Source organism: Staurois parvus, unplaced genomic scaffold, assembly GCF_062004578.1.
Source record: "Staurois parvus isolate SC_StPar_1 unplaced genomic scaffold, SC_StPar_1.0 ptg000235l, whole genome shotgun sequence".
NCBI classification, from domain to species: Eukaryota; Metazoa; Chordata; class Amphibia; order Anura; family Ranidae; genus Staurois; species Staurois parvus.
In genome coordinates this window covers 5346153-5368011 of record NW_028318031.1, presented here as the reverse complement: position 1 = coordinate 5368011, position 21859 = coordinate 5346153, and the positions used below count along the sequence as shown (strand labels likewise).

Here is a 21859-nt window from a genome sequence, read left to right as displayed (position 1 = left end):
CAATTCATTGTAATATTATCATTGGGGCTGCATTCTGTTATCCCAGAACAGGGATGCATCGTGGATTCTGCTCTTGGTAGGTCTCCTGGCTTGGACACCATGGGACTCCATCTAGGTACTGCTAGTTTTTCACCTACTAGAAAGAACAGGAGTCCTTCCTACATCAGGAGAGGTAGCCTGGTCCAGGTAGGTCATAGGTCTCAGTCTTACCCATGCTGATTTCCATAAGAGCGATCCTCTGAAAAGGGGTTCTTCCTAACAGCTTTTTTTTGGTTCTAACACAGTGGGTATAAAAAGTCTACACACCCCTGTTAAAATGTCAGATTTCTGTGATGTAAAAAAAATGAGACAAAGATAAATAATTTCAGAACTTTTTCCACCTTTTAATGTAACCTATAAACTGTACAACTCAGTTTAGGCGGAGGGAAGTAAAAATTGAAAACTAAAATAATGTGGTTGCATAAGTGTGCACACCCTTAAACTAATACTTTTGTTGAAGCACCTTTTGATTTTATTACAGCACTCAGTCTTTTTGGGTATGAGTCAGCATGGCACATGTTGACTTGGCAAAGTTTGGCCACTTTTCCTTGCAAAAACACTCCAAATCTGTCAGATTGTGAGGGCATCTCCTGTGCGGAGCCCTCTTCAGATCACCCCATAGACTTTTGATTGGATTCAGGTCTGGGCCCTGGCTGGGCCATTCCAAAACTTTAACCTTCTTCTGGTGAAGCCATTCCTTTATTGATTTGGATGTATGCTTTATGTCTTTGTCATGCTGAATGATGACGTTCCTCTTCATGTTTAGCTTTCTAGCAGAAGCCTGAAGGTTTTGTGCCAATATTGATTGGAACTGTTTGTAGTTCCCTCTACCTTGACTAAGGCCCCAGTTCCAGCTGAAGAAAAACTGCCCCAATGCATGATGCTGCCACCACCATGCTTCACTGTGGGTATGGTGTTCTTTTGATTATGTGCAATGTTGTTTTTACGCCAAACATATCTTTTGGAATTATGGCCAAAAAGTTCAACCTTGGTTTTTTCAGACCATAACACATTTTCTCACATGCTTTTGGGAGACTTCAGATGTGTTTTTACAAAATTTACACAGGCTTGGATGTTTTTCTTCATATGAAAAGGCTTTCATCTTGCCACTCTACCCCACAGCCCAGACATATAATATGGGAGATTGTTGTCACATGTACCACACAGCTAGTACTTGCCAGATATTCCTGCAGCTCCTTTAATGTTGCTGTAGGCCTCTTGGCAGACCAGTTTTCTTCTTGTCTTTTCATCAATTTTGGAGGGTCGTCCAGTTCTTGGTAATGTCACTGCTGCGCCATATTTTCTCCACTTGACGATGACTGTCTTCACTGTGTTCTATGGTATATCTAATGCCTTGGAAATTCTTTTGTACCCTTCTCCTGACTGATTATGGTTTTAACAATGAGATCCCTCTGATGTTTTGGAAGCTCTCTGCGGACCATGGCTTTTGCTGTAGAATGCGACTAAGAAAATGTCAAGAAAGACCTACTAGAACAGCTGAACTTTATTTGGAGTTAATCAGAGGCACTTTAAATGATGGTAGGTGTGTACTGACTCCTATTTAACATGATTTTGAATGTGATTGCCTAATTCTGAACACAGCTACATCCCCAGTTATAAGAGGGTGTGCACACTTATGCAACCACTTTATTTTAGTTTTTTTATGTTTACTTCCCACCCTAAAAGATTTCAGTTTGTTTTTCAATTGAGATGTAAAGTTTATAGGTCACATTAAGGTGGAAAACGTTCTGAAATGATTTATCTTTGTCTCTTTTGTTTACATCACAGAAACCCAACATTTTAACAGGGGTGTAGGTGTGTCTCAGATTCTGTGTTGCAGGACATCAGTGGAAGGCCCCGTGTTTTCATTGGTAGTCTGTAGGTATGCTCTGTCAGGAATAAAGAATGCCCTGAGAATTCTTAGACCCGTGGAACCTGTCCACCTGAGGCTAGGCCCCTCTCCCTTGGCAGGTCTGCAGATTCGTGAAGAAGGCTTTCCTGACTGTTCTATGTTCATTCAGGCAAATATTCTTCGCTGTCCTGATAAGGCCACTGATCTTTGTGCAGTGGATCGTACTGCTTCGCTGGATATGGGTAGTCCAAAGCATTCTTAGCACTGCTACTCTTAACTACAGGAATAGGCAGGATACATTTTTTTTCAGCAAGCTTCTTCTTAGAGCTCACTTCAGATGTGCCTTTTGTGCTACTGGTGAGCTTATCCTAAGTACCATTAGGGTGGTAACCGATCTCACCGGTTTGTGCTTAGGTTTTAGGCTTCTTGGTTTGTTTCCGAGGTACCTATCCGTTCGGGTATGCTGACTTCATTGCATCGAACTTTGGATTTTTTGCTGGACTCAGAAGTCATCTTCACACCTCTTGAATGTTGTGGTCCATATCAATTCAGGGTTCATCTCTGGTGAGTTTCACTTTGGCAAGGGGAATGTCTGACAGTGTCTGCAGGTGCCATTGAAAGATGCAGGATCCCACTCTGTGATGTTTATTATACACAGTACTGCTTGCTACAAACTGAGGCATGCTGAGTAAAGGATGATTCTTCCCTCTTATTCTGGGCAGGACTACAGATTTACTTTGTTTGGCAGCGTTCAACTCGTGGTAGGAAGAATATCTTGATAGTGTCTGACTTTCAATGGCCTCCAAGAAAGCAATTTTATGGCAAGTCTCATCACTTGTAGAGTGATATGTGAATGCCAAATATTGGTTTTTTTTATCATACTGTTCAGTGATGCATAGTATATAATACATTTGACCACTTGGGGACTATATACAGTTGTTTTTGTTTCTTACAGGCATTGTACTGTAGCAATAGAACACTTGGCACCTTAGATCTGTGGCCAGCATTGCTATTTATCGTTCATACAGTTATCAGTTGTTCCTCATGCTCTGTTGAAAGAACACCTTTAATTAAATAGACCTATAGTTAATAAATATGCATAATGTTATGGAAATAAAGTAGTTATTGAGACTGTTGCTGTAACTATGCCACATAGGGAACATTGCATTCTAAGTTGATAGCTGGAACTGCCATCTGCTAGCTATATGGAAGCTATTTAGACCTTGTTGAAAGCACTGTAAGATTCTTCTACGTGGTCTGTATTATGCACGGCAAAGCGATGGTTTACAAATAAGCCTTTGCATGTCGTGACTGCCATAGTAACAAATAAACATAAAGGTCTTACACTGATGGCTTACTGAGCACATTCTGTCCATGTTCTATTCACCTAATACTAAGAGAGCTGTATTGTGCAAGCTCTTATATTTTATTTGATAAACATCAATGATTTGTGAGCTGCCAAAAACACTCAGGTGAGCTGTTAATGCATCATCACTGCACCCTGGGCATCCCCCAGACTTTGAGCTAGTGCAATTTTGAAATATCGAACTAGGTTGGAAAAAAACAGGACAAACTTAAAAAAGCTGAACTCCAGTGCACAATATAATATTATTATTTTACAGTATTTATAAAGCGCCAACAGTTGCGCTGTACATTACAAAGGGGGATAGAACATGCGACAGTACAATAACAATACAATGCGATACACGAGGGGTTCGAGGGCCCTGCTCTTTCGAGCTTACAATCTAGGAGGGAGGGGATAGTGGTACAGGAGGAGATAGCTGTGGGGGATGGAGTGGTAGGAAGAGTGGAGGAGGTCAGCAAATTAGCAGGGGGTGGGGTAGGCTTCCCTGGAGAGGTGGGTTTTCAGGGTGCGCCTAAAGGAGAGGAGAGTAGGTGATAGTCTGATGAGTTGGGGCAGGGAGTTCCAGAGGATGGGTGACACCATTATGTTATGTCTCTGGCTCGGACAAAAAGGCCAACATTTTGTTAAGACAAAATAGATAAGGTTGCTAAAAAGAAAAGGTACCTTAAAGTGAAGCTAACCTTGCCTAAAACAAGGTAACAACAGCACTGAAGTGCACACACTGGGTTGGCCTTCAGAATAATCCTCCAACAATTTTCTGGGCGAAGTGGTGCATTATCTGACAGAAATGCAGGGGTGCCAGTATTTTTGGCTATGACTGTAGCTCTGTATAAAGTTACAATGTAGCTTTTTGGGGCTTATGGAGTGCACCAGAACTAATTCAGAGTTCGAGACAACCATGTCTGCAGGCAGCAGACATATCTGTTACTGGCAAAAAAGGATATGTACTATGTTTCCTTAAAGCATGTGTAATTCCTAAGTACATGTACACTTTTTAAAAATTCAGCCTTTATACTTCCAGATGTATTGCTTCTATTAATGGGAAAAATGTCCTACATAAGTAGTTACAGGACATAAAATGTGTTCTATTCATGTAATGTACAAGCATACAATCCATGCTTCTTTATTTGGGTTAGAAGTTCACTTTGAAGATCTCCAAAAGGGCTTACACAGAGAAGGTGTAACATTTCTAAAGTGTGGGTAAAAAGTTACAGAGCCTGATGTTCTCCTGGCCTAAGATTTGTATTCGTTTTGGCTGCATGTGTACAGCTAGTTTTTACAACCTTTTGATTCTATATCAGAGGTTTCTTATAACCATTAAACATAGTATAATATGTATATTTGCAGGTAATGTATATTTCCTGTTTCTGAATGTGTCATTACTATAGGATATACTGTATATGTTTCTGTGATCTTATTTTTAAGTAGTCCATGTGCTTTCATCTATTAAATTATTTTTGAATAGTTGCATTTTCATTTCCTGCTTATTGTGCCATACTGATCTGTGCTTTTTATCTCTAGCTGGCTTATGTTTTTCCTTTGTCTGCTAATACAGTGTACTTTTCTCTATGGTGCCTTCTTAGTTTCCTCCATCTTATTTTAATATGTGTGCTTCTCTAATATCTCCATGCTTTACTGAATATTCTTTTTCAATGTGCATATTTTTGTTCTTTCTGAAATCAACTACCTACTTTTTTCTTATTGCTCCGTGGCCTTTCTCCTCCCAGGGGAGCGTCCACCTCGCCCTCCGCAACCAGCTGCTCTAGTTAAGAGTAAGTTTGATGGTTCCCTCCTTCGTGCACCTTGCTCTTGTCCACTCTGTACTTTTCTAGTCCCTCTCTCTCAAGGTACATAGTGTTTGATCAGTGGAATGAACTACTTACTGACCTTTGGCTTAACAGTGTGCAGTGGAATGAGTGACTGACTCTTATCATTGGTATACCATCTACAAACACATAAACCTTACATTCTACTGATGTTTGTATGCATTTTAGAGTATTTTTTTTAATTTCTATTACCCATCAATGTTGGTAGTGTCCCCCCCCAAAAAATTAAAAGTATTTGTAGCTGCTGACTTTTAATATAAGGACACTTACCTGTCCAGGGATTTAGTGATGTCCTCACCCGAGCCGATTCTTCAGGTGGCACCTTTTGGACAGCAGCATTGTCAGTTTGAGGAGTGGGGAATATTAGATGTACTAGCAAATGTATATACACTAACAAATTGAAGACAAACTGACAAACTCCAGCTCACACTTTATAATCATTTACAGCAACTATTTTTTTTCCTTTTGGGATAAAGGTTTTACATAAATAAATAAAAGCTGATCATGTTAATCACCCCTGTCAGTGTTAAACCGTTTGTGCCACCCTGTAAACTGATACATCTGTGAGAGAGCTTGTTCTTTTTAAAAACACAGACTTACTGACTGGATCAGCAGGTGAAAATAGAAGAAAGTCGGTCTAGAAAAAGAAAACTAATGCAGCCATCACATCAAAGAACTGATAAACTGCAATATAATAAATGTTTGCTTTTGGGTTTAATTCCGCTTTAAATCACATTAAAAAAAATTCAATATATCTCTGTCACAGTGAGAGAATCTTATTTCTGCAGAGAATAGTCATTCATATTGCATGCTTGGTGCTTTAAGAGTTGCAGTGTTTTTCCTTGTAAGTAATGAGCTAGAAACAGACATATAATACTGGGTCGTGCAGGTAAGTTACAGTTTCTTGCGATTTTTGAAATGACATAGCTTGTTTTAAAGCTAAGTTTTTGCACGATGTTTGCTAGAACTCTAGAACTGCACTAGGCAGCCTTGCCCAAAGAAAAAAGCCTTGTTTTCTATGGCGTGGTGCATTGCAGTGTTGTGTGCAGCATAAAAAATACTGCATGCAGTACTTTTTTTTTTTTTTTTTTTTTTTAGAGCAGCGAATTGTGATGCAATCTACCACATTGCAACACCACTGTATGAGTAGAACTTTATGAAACGTCCCTATAACATTTGGAAAAAATTTGGACAAAAAAAAAAATTAAACCGTGTTGTGCGCTGGGACCGTCTGGTGGGAACAAGCCCTAAATATGAAGAATACTTTTTTTACATAAAGAAATGGAATACTTTACAAAGTGTAAAGTTATGTATGATGTATTAGCACAAGAGTAGTTTTACTTGTATCCTTGTAACCAAAAGTATGTGACCATGAGTAGATGCATACAGCTCATCAGATACAGCTTGATGATGAAGTCGAGAATTACACCACCACATGCATTTGTTATAAACACATGCTACACTGTGTGCACAATTATTAGTCAAGTTGTATTTTTGAGGATTAATGTAATTATTGAACAACTACAGAGCTCTCAGTCAATCCAAAATGTTAATAAACCTCAAATCTGAACATATAAGAAAGTAAAAGTGAGGTTTTGGCTTTCATAGGAGAATATCTATGTGTGCATAATTATTGGGCAACTATTAATGTGCAGAATTATTGTGCAACTAAATGAAAAACAAAAACATTTCCCATCTCACTTGTTTATTTTCATCTGTTAAAGTGAGAATAAATAGACAAACAACTCAAAATTTACACAAACATTTCTGACATTTAAAAAAAAAAAAAAAAAATCAGTGACAAATTTAGCCACCCTTCTTTTCAATAACTATCAGTTTCTTGATCTGTTGGCGATCAACTTTTTGTGCAGCAGCAATCACAGCTTCTCAGACACTGTTCAGAGAGGTGTACGGTTTTCCTTCACCGTAAATCTCCCGTTTAAGAAGGGCCCACAAGTTCTCAATAGGGTTTAGGTCAGGTGAGGAAGGGGACCATGTCATTAATCTTTAAGGCCTTTTCTGGCTGGCCACGCAGTGGAGTAGTTCGATGCATGCGATGGAGCATTATCCTACATAAATATCATGGTCTTCTTGAAAGATGCAGACATTTTCCTTGAAGAAAGCATTTTCTAAAATCTGACAGTAGGTTTGGGAGTTGATTTTGAGTCCATCTTCAACCCAAAAGGTCCAACAAGCTCATCTTTAATAATACCAGCCCTATGCCAGTACCCCACCTTCCCCTTTCTGTTGTCTGAGTCGATGTGGAGCTCTGTGCCCCTTACTGATCCAGCCATGGGCTCACCAATCTGGTCCGCCAAGGGTCACTCTCATCTCATCAGTCCATAAACCCTTTGAAAATCTTTCTTCAGATATTTATAGGCCCAGTCTTGATGTTTCAACTTATGTGTCTTGTTCAGTGGTGGTCGTGTTTCAGCCTCCCCTACCTTTGCCATGTTTCTGAGTACTGAACTCCTTGTACTGTACTTCTGGGCACTCCAGGTAGGTTGCAGTTCTGAAATATGACAGCACTGGAGGATAATGTGTTCCTGGTAGCTTCACGTTTGATTCTTCTCAAATCTTTGGCAGTTAATTTGCATCTTTTTTCTCAACACATTTCTTGCAACCCTGTTGACTTTTTGCAACAAAACGTTTGATGGTTCTGTGATCACGCTCCAATATCTTAGCAATTTCAGTAGTGCTGCATCTCTTTGAAAGACTTTTTACAATTTTTTACTTTTCAGAGTTGGTTAAATCTCTTTTTTTTGGCCCATTTTGCCTGAGGAAAAGAAGTTGCCTAATAATTATGCACACCTTGACATAGGGTGTTGATGTCTTTAGGTTACACCCTCCCTCATTACACAAATACACATCACCTGATATGCTTAAGTCCAATAAGCATTCAAGTCTATACAGTTTGGAGTTGGACAGTATGTATAAAAATGATGATTTGGTCAAAATACTCACATATTGCACATATACGATAGCAGTTCATGGCAGCATGCAAGGATACATGCACACTTACACACATGTAATGTACATACAGCAAATTTGAGTATAATTAATGTACAAACATATATTTAAAATATTTTTCTCATTTTGAAAATGCTGCTGCATATTCTGAAAACATTGCAAGATTTAAAAATAAGTTTGTCATTTATATATAAGAATTACATTTAATGAAAACCTGTGAGAATATGAATGTTGTTTTTGCTGACACTTTCTGAAAATGCTAGTTGCTTGGCTGTCATGGGCTTCACTACTTTCTGAGCACTGACCTGGAACAAGTGTTCAAATAATACGTTTTGACTTTACTGCCTGCAAGTATTTTCAGGTCAGTGATGTTTGCTTGGCAACTTGACAGTTGCCAGCAACTACATATTTCTCTCAGCACAAGTTTCCTTTAACTAAAACACTTCTGACAAAATGAACATGACCACAGCATAGAAGAAATAGGATACATAGCATTAACCTTCAGAGTTCTTGTATGTACCTGTGGTTCACTGTAATAGTATGTGCTGTACTGGCCAACTTCATAGAAAATGTATACACACACTAATGCAGTGATTCATTATCTTGCCTTGTTCTAGGCTGTTGCATAGTTATATTTTATATAATGTAGCTAAAGCAACTTGTCACTTCTACTTGCAAAATACCCTTGGAATAGTATTCTTCCAGCTTTCATGACATTGTGTGTGTATGTGTGTGTGTGTATATATATATATATATATATATATATATATATATATATATATATATATAAAATGTGTGTGTATGTATGTGTGTGTGTGCAAATATATATATATATATATATATATATATATATATATATACACACACACACACAAACTCAATACTGAAGAGTATTTACTGAATTAAAGTAGCTTTTTTGGGATTTAATCTTGGGGTTACTATTTTTGAAATAAAAGTTCATTTTGATACTATTATTAGATACTCATGAGGACACTTTAAAAAAAAGCCCAATTGCATGACTCTTATACCTTGTTTGTATTATATCTTAGAATCCAGTTATAATCCTATCAACGGAGAGGACGACTGTATATCATCGGGAGTTAAAAGACTTTCTCTCAAAAAAACAACAACATCCAAAGGTCTGAAACTGGTTAAACCATCTGCACGGGTGGCTGGCACCAAAGTGTCTGACCGGCACACACTTGGTATCAAGAGTAGCAGCTTTTCCTCAGGAGACGTGGCCCTGATAGACTTTGGAGAGGACATCAGTCCAATAAGCCCAGGTTTTATTTCTCCTGTAGTGGAACAGACTGCTCCTTCTTTAGCTAAACTGGCGATGGATGCCTTTTCATTGCTTGATAAAACTCCTCCTCAGAGTCCAAATCGCTCACTTCCTCGGCCTCTTCATCCAACCCCTGTGGTGGATTGGGATACCAAACCCCTTCCAGCCCCTCCAGCTTATGATGAAGTGGCACAGGATGAAGATGATTTTGAAGTATGCACTATAAATAGTCCTGATGTTCTTTTGGCCCATAGAGAGAAAATTACAATGACCCATCTTCAAAGGGCTAAAGAAAAAGGAGACGCTAACTATGGCTATGTCCAGGAAACAGATAGAGCTCCTGTTAAAATAAAATTGGAAGACAATCTGTTCCTTCCTCCAAAAGATTTGAAACAGGCAAACCTTTCCCAGACATCAGAAATATTTGAAGAACTCCAACAGGAATGCATGAAGAGGCTAAATGTCCCTCAGTCATCGTCACTGGCTTCCACTCCCAGCCCAAGCTCTTTTACTGGAATCTTTGATGTCACTTCATCTGAAGACAAACCACAGATACCACCACGAATTCCTATACCTCCCAGGCCAATTAGACGTGAGCATGAACGATGGTCTGGAGAGTTGTCTCCAGCTTTTGGAGCTGAGGAAGTGGGTAGAGCCCCTTTACTGCCTCCAAGGGACCCACTGTCTCAGCCTACATCTCGGACTCCTAGTCCTATGGCTCTTCAGGTGGGCTCTCCACAACAAAGGTCTAACCTCTGCTCTCCCCTATGTATAGGCCTTTCTACATCTCCAGGAAAACAAATGCCCACCACTCAGAGTTTTGCTTCAGACCCTAAATATGCTACTCCCAAGGTTATTCAAGCCCAAGGTAAAGATTCTTCCAAAGGTCCTTGTATCTTGCCCATTGTGAAAGACGGTAAGAAGGTTAGCAATACACATTACTACCTTCTTCCTGAGCGACCTCCATACTTGGACAAATATGAGAAATTTCTCAAAGAGGCAAGAAGTCCAGAGGAGACCTCAATGAGCAGAAGCATATCTACAGCAACTGTTAGGCCCATGGTGCAGCAAATGGACTATAAAGCCAACTTTTCATCTAACAACAGTAACTGTTCATCCAAAAGTGCTGTGAAGACATCCTGTAGCTTGCAAAAAATTGTTTACGATGGCACAGATAATTTTAGACCCTCAGAAAAAATCAGACTGGCAAGTAACCTTTCAATACTATGCTGTAAAAAGCTATATTCTGAAAGTGAAAATGATTATGGTGTGCTAATACAAATCAAAACTTTTGTGCAGATACAGCACATTCTGTTGTGCCTGTAAAAAAAGAATGTTTACTTAACATTTTTTTATATACAAATAAGACATAATGAACAGATTTTGACAGTTGCAGAACAAACTACTGCCATGTTCTGTTACAAAGAAAAATGGTTTGGGGACTTTAAAGGCTTGTACCAGCTGGTTACCAGAGAGCTAAATGTCTGAATTTTAATCTGATAACTGGTACTACAGTAGAGTGCTTAGTCATTAAATGTTAAAAATTAAAAAAGAAAACAAACCGTAATCATTTTTGGGGAGTTTACAGACTAGATCAAGCTTTCTTTGTGTCAGTTGTGACCATTCCAGAGAGTGGCAGGTGGCAGCTGGGGGAACAAGAGAGAAACATGTTTGTGGGAGGGAGAGGACAGCTGTACTAATAGGAACCTGTGTTAGATCATTCTGAAGTTGGCTGTGAGTGTCATAAGTTCATGAGGATGGCGGCACTGGATTTTTGTTCTGTATCTCATGATTGTAGAAATTTTGTCCCAATATATGGAGCATTGGTAAGGCTTCTCCGAGGAAAAGAGGGCACCCCTAGCTGGGGGAACCAAGGTTTGAAATCCACAGGTAACAAGTCAATTAACAGTGCCAGGCCAATAAACAGAGACTTCACATATATTTTATATTAGGGTGATGTTTTAGTTTAAAATGCGCTTTGGGGGCTTTGGCGTTCTCCCTCTATCAGAGCTTGGAATTTGCATGAACTTAGAAACTAGGTGTATATTAATTATTGGAAGAGATAGACAAGACTATTTGACCATTGGTCTGGCACTATTACTAAATTTACTACTTGTGTATAAGTTCTCAAGAAGGCCAAGAATTATGATTGCAGAGTTAAGGAAGAGAAAGGAAAGTAGTGGGCATTTGTACAGATGGATCTGTGCTATACCATGTATCTATGAGAAAGTGAGGATTAGAAGGGTTTTTTGATGTTGCAGAACTTCAAAGAGTGGGGAAATGTGCATTAACCTTCTTTCTCATGTATTTCAGTTCTAGCTACTGTACTTGGTTTGCCACTTGTATTTTTAGAAATCCATGCACATCTCTCTGCCTAATTTTTCTTGCTCGAACTGAGCATCTGCATTTGGTAATCATAGTGGTACAAAGCAGTCTACCTGACAGCAGCCCACGTCCTTCTGTGCTACTATTAACCTCTATTTGTGAGAATTAAACTACTAGTAACACAAGTTGGACTGTTTATGCTATTTTTACACATTTTATTTAAAGTTTTAGTCAATTGCAAATATGCACCTACTGTTGTCATGTGGTATGTCAAAGGTTAAAATGTAAAAATCTATATTCCCACAATTTATTGCATCCTTGTCTGTCAATGATGTACATTCTCACTGGGTACATGAACCTGTCAGGACCTAAAAAGAGTCTAAGAGCTGATTCACACATGTACGGTGCGGATTCAAGCTCAAGTTTCACAGCTAATTGATACAGTAGTTGTTCAGCAGTTCACGTCAGGTTTACATCAGGTTCAGGACAGGATTAGCTCTCAGGATTATCCTGTTCATACATATGCAGTTTAGAAACGGTTCCCACAGAAGTCAATAGCCTGTAATCTGCACCTGAACCAGACCGCACTTCTCAGAATTCGTACATGACTCTTTTTCAAACCGCACTGAATCGGCAACGCCAGTGCACCGGACATATGTGAACAGGCACCATAGAAAGCAATGTTTTTTCATATGTCATCCGGCTTGGATGCAGTTCAAACTGCATCCAATCCGCATATATGTGAACCAGCAATAAGATAACAGTACTGCTGAAGTTGTATCTGCAAATACATGTAAATCTGTTTCTTTGTACCTATGTAGTCCAGAGTCCTTTGAATTCCAGTTCCAGGCTATACACAACTTCTGTCCCTGCCCTGTCATTTGTCTGTCAAATGCTGTAGGCTCTACAGGCTGTGGGGCTCTAGTAGTTGACAGTTAAATGACAGGGCGTTGGCACAGTATAGACTCTCTAGCTCTGTGTACAGCCTTGACCTGGAAACCGAAGGCTCCAAAGAGTCCCAAGAATTGGTTTAAAAACTAAAACAGGTTCTGTCAGAAAGTAAAAGGTGCATGTACTGCAGAACTGTTATTACCTAAGACTCTTTTTAGGCTCTAACAGGTTCACTATTCTAGTTGTGCTATACTAAGATAAGAGGGAATGTGCTCACATGGTTTAGACATCACTGAGAAAGAGTATTGCTACAAAGCTGTCTGCAGTCATTTAAAAACAATGAATCAAAGGTAGATTCTAAACTGAATGATGATTTTATTGGAAACTTGCACTAAGAGAAATATAGAGGTTGTTACTGCTGCTTACCTCCTGAAAATGCTTTTCTTTCTCATCCACCTTTGGGTTATACTGCCATCTACAGAAGGATTAAACATTGGCAAACAAAGAACTGTAGGCCAGCCCAGGACAACTCTTCCTATTACCAGCATGCCTCAATTTTTTGCTAATGTTCAAGGTGGATGGACATTTGCTCTTCGGAAAAGTGTAACACAATTTTGTTAGCATTATTGATTTTCAACGTTTTTCTTTAATCAATGCTCCACTCTACAAAATGTTTTTTTTTTTTTTTTTTTTAGATTAAACCTATCCCACACAGCCATATCCAGCCTAGCTTTTGGATTGCTACATCTGAACCATGCAGGACTGGAAATTAGGTGGCTGATCTTCAGTTCATTTGTGCTGGCCGCCTATAATGACCACGGTCATGTCTGGCCATCAGACCCTCACTTGCTACCAGTTGTTGTTTTTTGTGTGATCTGTATACCTGAGGATTTTCTTTGTACCCCGAGCCCCTGCTTAATTGCTATGCGGTCACAATGTGGCAAATTCAAGGATCTTGGGGGGTTGGGGGATTTGGGGTGACAGGATGCCCCCAGCTCCCGCTCTAATAATGGCTCAGATGCTGCTTGTAACATGCCCACCGATGCTGCTGACATGTGCATCCAAGAATTCTTGTGGACCTCTGATCCTAGAGTCTCTCCCTTTTTCAAAGTATTCCATAGCTCCTTTGGGTGTGGCTTCTGCCCTTTTGGCTGAGGTCTTTACTATGGTCATGCATGATTTTATGGCCCAAATCACCAATTTATTTGCTGATACTGACTACAGAGGCCACAAGTGAGCTCATCTGCTTTCCCTTGCAGATTCTGTATCTGATCTACCTGCATGCAGCTTCTGAGCGATCAGGTGCTGTGACTCTAATTCTGTGTCAGTCCAGACTTTACTGGATGAGCTAGCTTCTGAGGAGTCATAGTCTTCTAAAATTACTTCCAAATTAAGAGACCTTTCTGGCTCTTATTGATTCAGTGCATGCCACTCTGAAACTGCAGGATTGGTTTGTTGCCTTTTCCAGTGCTTTTCCCAATCATTGGATCCTTTAGAGCCCCTAAGAGACTAAAGTCTTTCCTGGTATGCCCACTGTTCCAGGTCTTATTCTATTGGAGTTTGGAGACACCTTAAAAAGATATTTGTTCTCCAAACATTTATTAGCTGTGTGTCAGTTTGAAGAGGACCATGTTAAAACATGACAGTGCTTCCTTAATGAAGGGACCACTATTTGGGTGAAGGATGCACTTTGCATTAAAGACACAAGCAATAAGCAGTTGGAATCTCTCTCTAGAGCTTTGCTTTCACTCTGGCAGGTCTTGCTTTAAATCCTGTCTTTGCTGTGACTTTGCTTTGACAGCAACTGCTTTATCATAAACTTCAGATCAGCCTCAATGAATGCACCATCAGACCTTATATAACTCCAGCTCATGCACCTTCATACTTCTGATTAGCCCCAATGCATGAACTTCAGATGAACATCAGGTCAGCCCCATCTCCTGCACCATCTAACCTCAATCCAGTCTCAATTGCTATACTTTCAGCCCCAATTTCTTCACCTTCAGACTTCACATCAGCCCCAATTTCTTTACCTTCAGACTTCACATCAGCCCCAATTTTGACACTTTCGGTCCCCAGATCAGCACCAATTCTGCACTCCCAGACCCCAGATCAGGCCCAATTCCCGCACCTTCAGACTTCAGATCAGCCTCAGTTCATGCACCTTCAGACCTCACACAATCCCCAACTCGTGTACCTTTCACACCTCAGATCAGGCCCAATTCCGGCACATTCTAGCCTGAGATTAGCCCCAATTTCTACACACTCAGAATCCTGATCTGCCCTAATTCCTGCATCTTAGAACTAAATATCAGCCTCAATTCCTGCAGCTGCAGATCTCAGATCAGCCCCAAGGTCCAAGTCAGAACAAGCCCAAAGTCCTGGATCTTAAGGCCTCAGATCAGCCCTAATTCCTGCTAAGATGAGCTCCAAACCATATAATTGTTCTAGCTGAGGCTAGATAAGTATTGGAAAGCGCGAACAGCTTCCTGTCTCACTGTGACCATAACTGTGCTCCCACTTAAAAAAAAAAAAAAAACACCAAGCATTTTCATTTTGTGACTCTCACACTTCCATCGCCACGCAGCTGCTTCCTGTTTTCCATATTGACAACCAGGAGCGTGCTTGAATGATCTATAGGAGGCCTATTGCTTAGTCAAAGCTAAAGCTGGCCAGAGCTAGACTTTTGCTCCCAGAACCCTCCAAACCTCCTCTGTCAGTGCACAGATTAGCAGATTAGAAGTGCTCTTGGGACTTCTGGACCAAGGTATCATTGCCCCAGTACACGTGGCAGAATGGTTTCAGTGCTTTTACTCCAATCTGGTTATAGTTCCCAAGCCCAAAGGGGACATCCACTCCATCTTGGATCTCAAAACACTGAATGTCTTCATTCAAGCTCAGAAATTTTACATGGAATCCACAAGGACTGTCATCACGTCTCTTCACCAAGGAGACTTCCTGGCTTCTGTAGACATGAAGGATGCTTACTTGCATCTTTCCATTACCCCGTTTTTTTTTTATGTCTTGCTATAAGTCTCCTGCACTTCTGATTTGTGGTCCCGCCATTCAGCCTTCCGTCTGCACCTTGGGTGTTCGACAAGGTGCTGGTTCCAGTACTAGCTCTCTCATGGCATCCCCATTGTGGGATACTTAGACAACCTTGTGTTGAACAGACAGCACAGGTTCTGTTGGACATTGTAAAGTAGTCTGTCCAGACATTACAGCAGTTAGGATGGCACCTGAACCTTCAGAAATCGTTGCTGAAACTAACTCATCATTTACAGTATATGGATCTAGTCTTAGACACACCTCAGCCTATAATATTTCTCCCTCAGAAAATACTTCATATGCTTCAATCCCAGACTTATGCTGTCTAGTCCAGGAGCCATGAAGCTCCTGGGTCTGATGATAGTTTCCTTCACAGCAGTCATATTTGTCCAGTTTCTCTTCAAACTCCTACAACTCAATATTCTTCAGACAATTCTGGCAGACAAATAACTGCATACATGGACAGGACTGATTGGTTTGGCACTGAGGTCAAGGTTGTCCTTGTCCTGGTGGCTTAGGAATCAGGGAAATTCTTTATTGTCTTTTGAAATATCCTCAAGATAGATGCCAATCTGTTAGCCTGGGTAGGGTCCTTGGCACCCTGTCAGCACAGGGGTCATCTGAGGAATCTTGTCTTCTCATCTACATTTTGGAACTTCATGTGATCTAGCTGACTCTGCAGCTCTAGGCCATGCACAGTACTGGTGTACAGCAGCCATCAGGAAGAAACCAGAAGCTTTGCTGTGGCAAGATAGGTAGAGAAGATTCTGTCTTGACCAGAACTTCATGTCCTGCCTTAGCAGTTTACATCCCAGGCATGAACATAAGACAGGACAATTTGTAGACCGACCTCCACAGCAATGTTGCATGGGGGGATATTGGATGTGAACCTCCTGGCCTCCAGGTTCAACAACAGAATGGACAGGTTGGTCTCCAGGTTTAGGAATATTTCAGCAGAGACAGTGGTTGCACTGGTGGCTCCATGGCATCTGTATCCCTAAACTATGCCTTTCCTTCCTTGAAAATTGTTCCTTCTTTGTTTTGCAGGATTGAGATGCTGGTTATTCCAGTGATCCTCATTCCTCCATATTGGCCCAGGTGGATGTGATACTCCAACCTAGTAGGAATTCTGGCAGACACTCTGTGGGCTCCACAGTCGCCAGCTTTAATGGTATGGATGCTGAAGCCCAAGTTCTGAGAGACAGGAGCATCTCTGGATTCGTTTATTCTAAAGTAGTAAGTCTGCTTTTCATAAGGTCTATCATTGGACGTGGAAGGTATACTGTACTCAGTGTGAGTCTTGTGGGTTCAACCCTAGGGGATTCTGTGTGGGACGAATCCTTTCCTTCCTACAGCTGGATCTGGACCAGCATTTGGCTTTCAACAGAATTAGGTTTCTGCTATTTCTCTTGTTTAAGAGACCATTGCCAACTCATTCCTTGCAAAGTGGTGTGTCTTGTAGCCGTCACCTCTAGGTGAGGTGTCTGAACTTGATGGCCTTGTCTTGCGAAGAACCCTTTCTGGTTTTGCAGAGAGACGAGATGGTGTTGAGACCTATGACTTCCTTCTTGCCAAAGGTAGTTTCTGCCTTTCACCTAATCATGCTTTCATACCTCTGTACGAGTTCAGCTTACCAAACAGAAATTTCCCCCGTGTTCCTTGGATGTGGTTTGGGCTGTAGGCGTATATTTTTTAGCATAACTGATTCTCTTTTCATAATTCTGGATGGGCCACATAAGATTGCACCATGTTTTCTCTCCACCATTTTTAGATGGCTCAGACTGACCATCATCAAAATTTGCCATTGTCTTATACCCCTGTTGGCGGTATTATAACCCCAAAGGTTTAGATCTTCTGTGTCCCTCAAGACAAAGATTTTATGTTGAGTAAAAAAATCCTTTTAATGCTTGTGTGTCTCTATGCTCAGTACTTTCTGCATTAGTGACTTTTGATACTAGTCCTGGTACGGTTTATCTACTTGTTTCAAGTTAGTGTCTAAAAGTATTGAAGTCACTGGATTAGCATAGCAAGCAGGAAACTAGCCATTTCAGAAGGAGGTTAAAAATAGCAGCTTGCATTTCTAAACAAAGGTTTCTTTTAAATGAAAAATTAAACAGATAAAGTAATCATTTAGAAATACACCAGGGCAAGAATACAGATTTTGGTGTTAGCTGTGATTTAGGGTCAGGAATGGCCACAGGCTACTTAATTTGAATAGAGCAATAAATCAACACTGCATATTATTAGCATATTTCTAAGCTTGTTGTCAGATATTGTAAATGCCTACATATCCAAGCAAACAGACTGATGGATTAACATATCAAACATATCTAAAGCCAAAACTTGGTTTTGAATAGAGTAGGAAGTGGCTAAAATCCCTGTTAGCCTTTTTCTGTGCTTTTTTTAAGATTTCACAGGAACCTTTTGGGAGGAAATATTCTTTTAAATAGATGTTAAGCCCATGTCGTGCCATGTGTAGCCTTTGAATGTTTGTCTTATGCCATGAATTGTTTGTGAAAACTGACTATACAGTTCAGTATGAAAGCAAACACAAATGGACTGGCCGTTATATTCATCATAAGTGAGGAAACTCGGATCTCTGTGTTTGAGGATAATTGAAGAAGCCAATTAAATGGATTCTACTCTAAATGCTTACTAGCCTACCTCTTGTGATTCTTAATGCTCTGATCAGCAAAGGTTTTTAATAGATCCATGACAGTTATTTGTGAATAATCATATGAATTTTTAAATAAATAATACATTATAGTTTGCCTTAATAAATATAGGGTATGAGATGACAGAATCCTGTAAGTTTGAAGTATTTTCCATCCAAAATGATGTTTGTTGAGTTTTGGAGACTAGAGGAAAATTAGAATCCCTGTCAGTTTTTTTTCTTTCTCATCACATTCATTTAAGGCTTAATTCACACAGATGCTGATCCCTGTACAGCGCGAAGAGCTGTTTGTTTATCTTTTTGGAGTAGCGTGGAGCTTTGTGCAGACAGCCCATGTAAGTGAATGGAGATGCAGTGGCTGTATGAACTCACCCGTACAGCTGAGTTTTACAGGTACAGTGATGCTGTCAGTGTTTGTCCCTGTGTATCTGTCAAACTCAGCTGTCCAGGTGAGTCCATACAGCCATTGCATCTCCATTCACTTACATGCCTATACAAAGCTCCACACTACTCCAAAAAAGATAAATGGCTGTTCATGCTGTACAGCGCTCATCATCTGGGTGAATGAAGCCTAAAAGTAAAAACTATTCCAACAGAGAGGATGAGTGAAAGAAAGTCTAATAGCGATACAGACAGAAATACAGAGATAAAAAGAGCACTGGCCTTCCTCGAACCATTTTTATTTCTGTGTTAATATTGTAGATTTTCATGCACTTCCTGTCTGGTGAAATAATTGTCAATGTATCAGTGAGTGAGGGGAAGTCTCACAGTAGAAAGAAAACACAAGTTTTAACCTGGCATACAAATCAGGCTTTCCATACAAGGGCTATATCTTTTAACAAGAACCAGCCTTGATTGGGCTTAAACAAGAATTTGAATATTCAGTCTTAAATCGGAATATTTGCTTAGTCTCATCAATGAAACACATACATGTGTCTGAATCTGATGATTGTGTAAGGCAGAGCTCACCCTAGTTCTGATATTTGCTGCAATGTCAACTGTCTGATCTTTTACATTGCACACACAAGATGGTGAGACTGGTTTTGGGAAGGACAAATCTCCCTGTACTTTACTAAATACAGTATTTTGTTTTTCATTTGTTGATTTTGCAACTCTCTATCATTTCTTATTGATAACAGGACAATTGTTTCCTTTTCTCAGGTTCAGGAAATGGTTCATGGAGTTACTACAGAGGAGTGTCAGACAGCATTACAGAATCATGGCTGGAGTGTCCAAAAAGCTATCCAATACCTTAAAGTATGATCTCACTTTTTGTTTATCCATATTTGACATCATCCTGGTGCTCTAAGCATGTGTTATGTTTGTATATATAGAGTTGGCCATTAGATGGCAGCCTTCTCTATAGGCATGAGTCCACTCAGAACAACTGAAAAAATCTAGAGTAAATGCTCCACCTTGTGGTAACATTTCAGTACTGTCAGGCCTAACCAATGTTTTGTGCTGTGATGATGAACTTATTCCATAATAGGTATTCTTGGTGAGATTTTGTGGTTTGAAACACTCAAGTGTTCTAAAACAGTCTATTTTATCTACATGAAATGTTATTTTTTCTAAATAAGATTTATTTTTTTTGAGTTGCTGGCCTTCAAATGATTTTAATGATTTGTTTTATCTGTAAATCACACCACATTCTATTATCATGCAGGTTGAGCAGCTGTTTTGCTTGGGACTGAAGACTCGTATGGAGTGTCACAAAGTGCTGGAGACGTTTGATTGGAACCTGGAGACTGCTAGCTCCCACCTTCTAGAATCATACAGTGGCTCTCAGCAAAAGTACGCCTTTTTATCTCCTCTCATATTTATATTTAACTGCCTCCTGCCCGCCATATAGTACAATGACGGGCGCAAGGTGGTTCTCTCGTTCTGGGAGGACGTCATATGACGTCCTCCCACTCTAACCGATCGGCGGTGCGATGTGTCCCTCAGACACAGCGGATCACCGATCAACGGAAAGAGCCGAAGATGTCGGCTCAGTCATGTGATCAGCTGTGTCCAATCACAGCTGATCACATGTAAACAGGGAAATGCCGGTTATCTGCATTTCTCTCCTCACGAGCTGTCACGCATTCGGCATTCCTTGGAGGGGACATGTACACAGATCATCAGGGCACTGATGATCAGTGTGCCCTGATGTTCTGTGTAGCCCCAGCAGTGCCACCTGTCAGTGTCCTTCAGAGCCAGCTGTCAGTGCTCATCCATGCCACCTGCCAGTGCCCATCAGTGCCACATCAATGCCACATTTCAGTGCCTACCAGTGCACATGAATGCCACATATCAGTGCCCATCTGAGCTGCTTTTCAGTGTCACCCATCAGTGTCAGTCAGTGCCACCTATCAATGCCAGTCAGTGCCACCTATCAGTGCTGCCAGTCTGTGCCGCCTATCAGTGTGCATCAGTGTCGCCTATCAGTGCCCGTCAGTGCTGCCTATCAGTGCTGCCTAACAGTGGCAGTCAGTGCCGCCTATCAGTGCCAGTCAGTGCCGCCTATCAGTGCCAAATATGAGTGCTGCCTTTCAGTGCCCATCAGTGCCACCTTCCAGTGCCTCCTCATCAGTGCTCATCAGTGCAGCCTATCAGTGCCCATCACTACAGCCTCATTAGCGCACATCAGTGAAGAGAAAAATCACTTATTTACAACATTTTATAACAAACACTAAGAAAAAACGTTTTGTTTTTTTAATTTTCAGTGGTTTTGGTTTGTTTAAGAAAAAATTAAAAACCCAGAGGTGATTAAATACCACCAAAATAAAGCTCTATCTGTCACAAAAAAATGCTAAAAATTTCACATGGGTACAGTTCTTGAGCACGCAATTGTCATTCAAAGTGTGACAGCGCTGAAAGCTGGAAATTGGCCTGGGCAGGAAGGGGGTATAAGTGCCCTGTAGGCTAGTGGTTAAAGTGTATGTAAGCCCAAAATGTATTTTTCAGTTTGCGGTAGTACCCCACAATGTGCAAAAAGGCCGCACCTGTTTCTTTGTGACTGGGTGGGGCCAAGCCTGGATAGCCTCTACTTTGTTCATCTGTGGTTTCACCAGCCCTCTACCTACAATGTACCCCAGGTACTTTGTCTCTTCCATAGCAATGGCACATTTTTCTGGGTTCACAGTAAATCCTTACTTTAGAGAGTCTAAGACCACCTGCACTTGGGGAAGATGGGATTCCCAGTCAGTACTAAAGATGTCGTTTAAATACATTGAAGTGTATTTCTGATGTGGGCGTAAGAAAAGTAGCTGGGACGGAATGGAAGCCGAACAGCATTCTTTTCTACTGGAAATGGCCATCTGGGGTAGAAAAGGCAGTCTTTTCTCTGGCTTCTTTAGTTAATGGTGTTTGTCAGTATCCTTTGGTGAGGTCCAAGGTGGTAATGTATCGGGCTGGTCCCAACCTCTCTGTCAGTTAGTCTTCTCGGGGCGTCGGGTATTCATCAAACTTCGATACCTCATTGAGTTTGCGGAAATCATTGAAAATCCACAGAGCCCCATTAGGCTTTGGTACCAACACAATGTGGCTCGACCACTCACTCTGCGCTTCCTCAATGATATCAAGTTTAAGCATTTTCTGGACT

At 40.6% G+C, this 21859-nt stretch overlaps 1 protein-coding gene across 6 annotated transcripts in view; it reads left to right on the top strand.

The window, feature by feature from the left end:
- The window catches only part of TNK2 (tyrosine kinase non receptor 2), a 288277-nt gene that overhangs the window by 254190 nt on the left and 12228 nt on the right, over positions 1–21859 (top strand). For 4 of the 6 annotated variants that reach the window (XM_089680116.1, XM_089680117.1, XM_089680115.1 and 1 more), the window contains 4 exons: positions 4985–5104; positions 9103–10541; positions 19435–19530; positions 19940–20067. In XM_089680116.1, the coding sequence (XP_089536242.1) occupies positions 4985–5104; positions 9103–10541; positions 19435–19530; positions 19940–20067 (1783 nt within the window). The remainder of the gene's footprint in view (positions 1–4984; positions 5105–9102; positions 10542–19434; positions 19531–19939; positions 20068–21859) is intronic. The other 2 variants (XM_089680113.1, XM_089680114.1) reach the window with 2 other exon arrangements.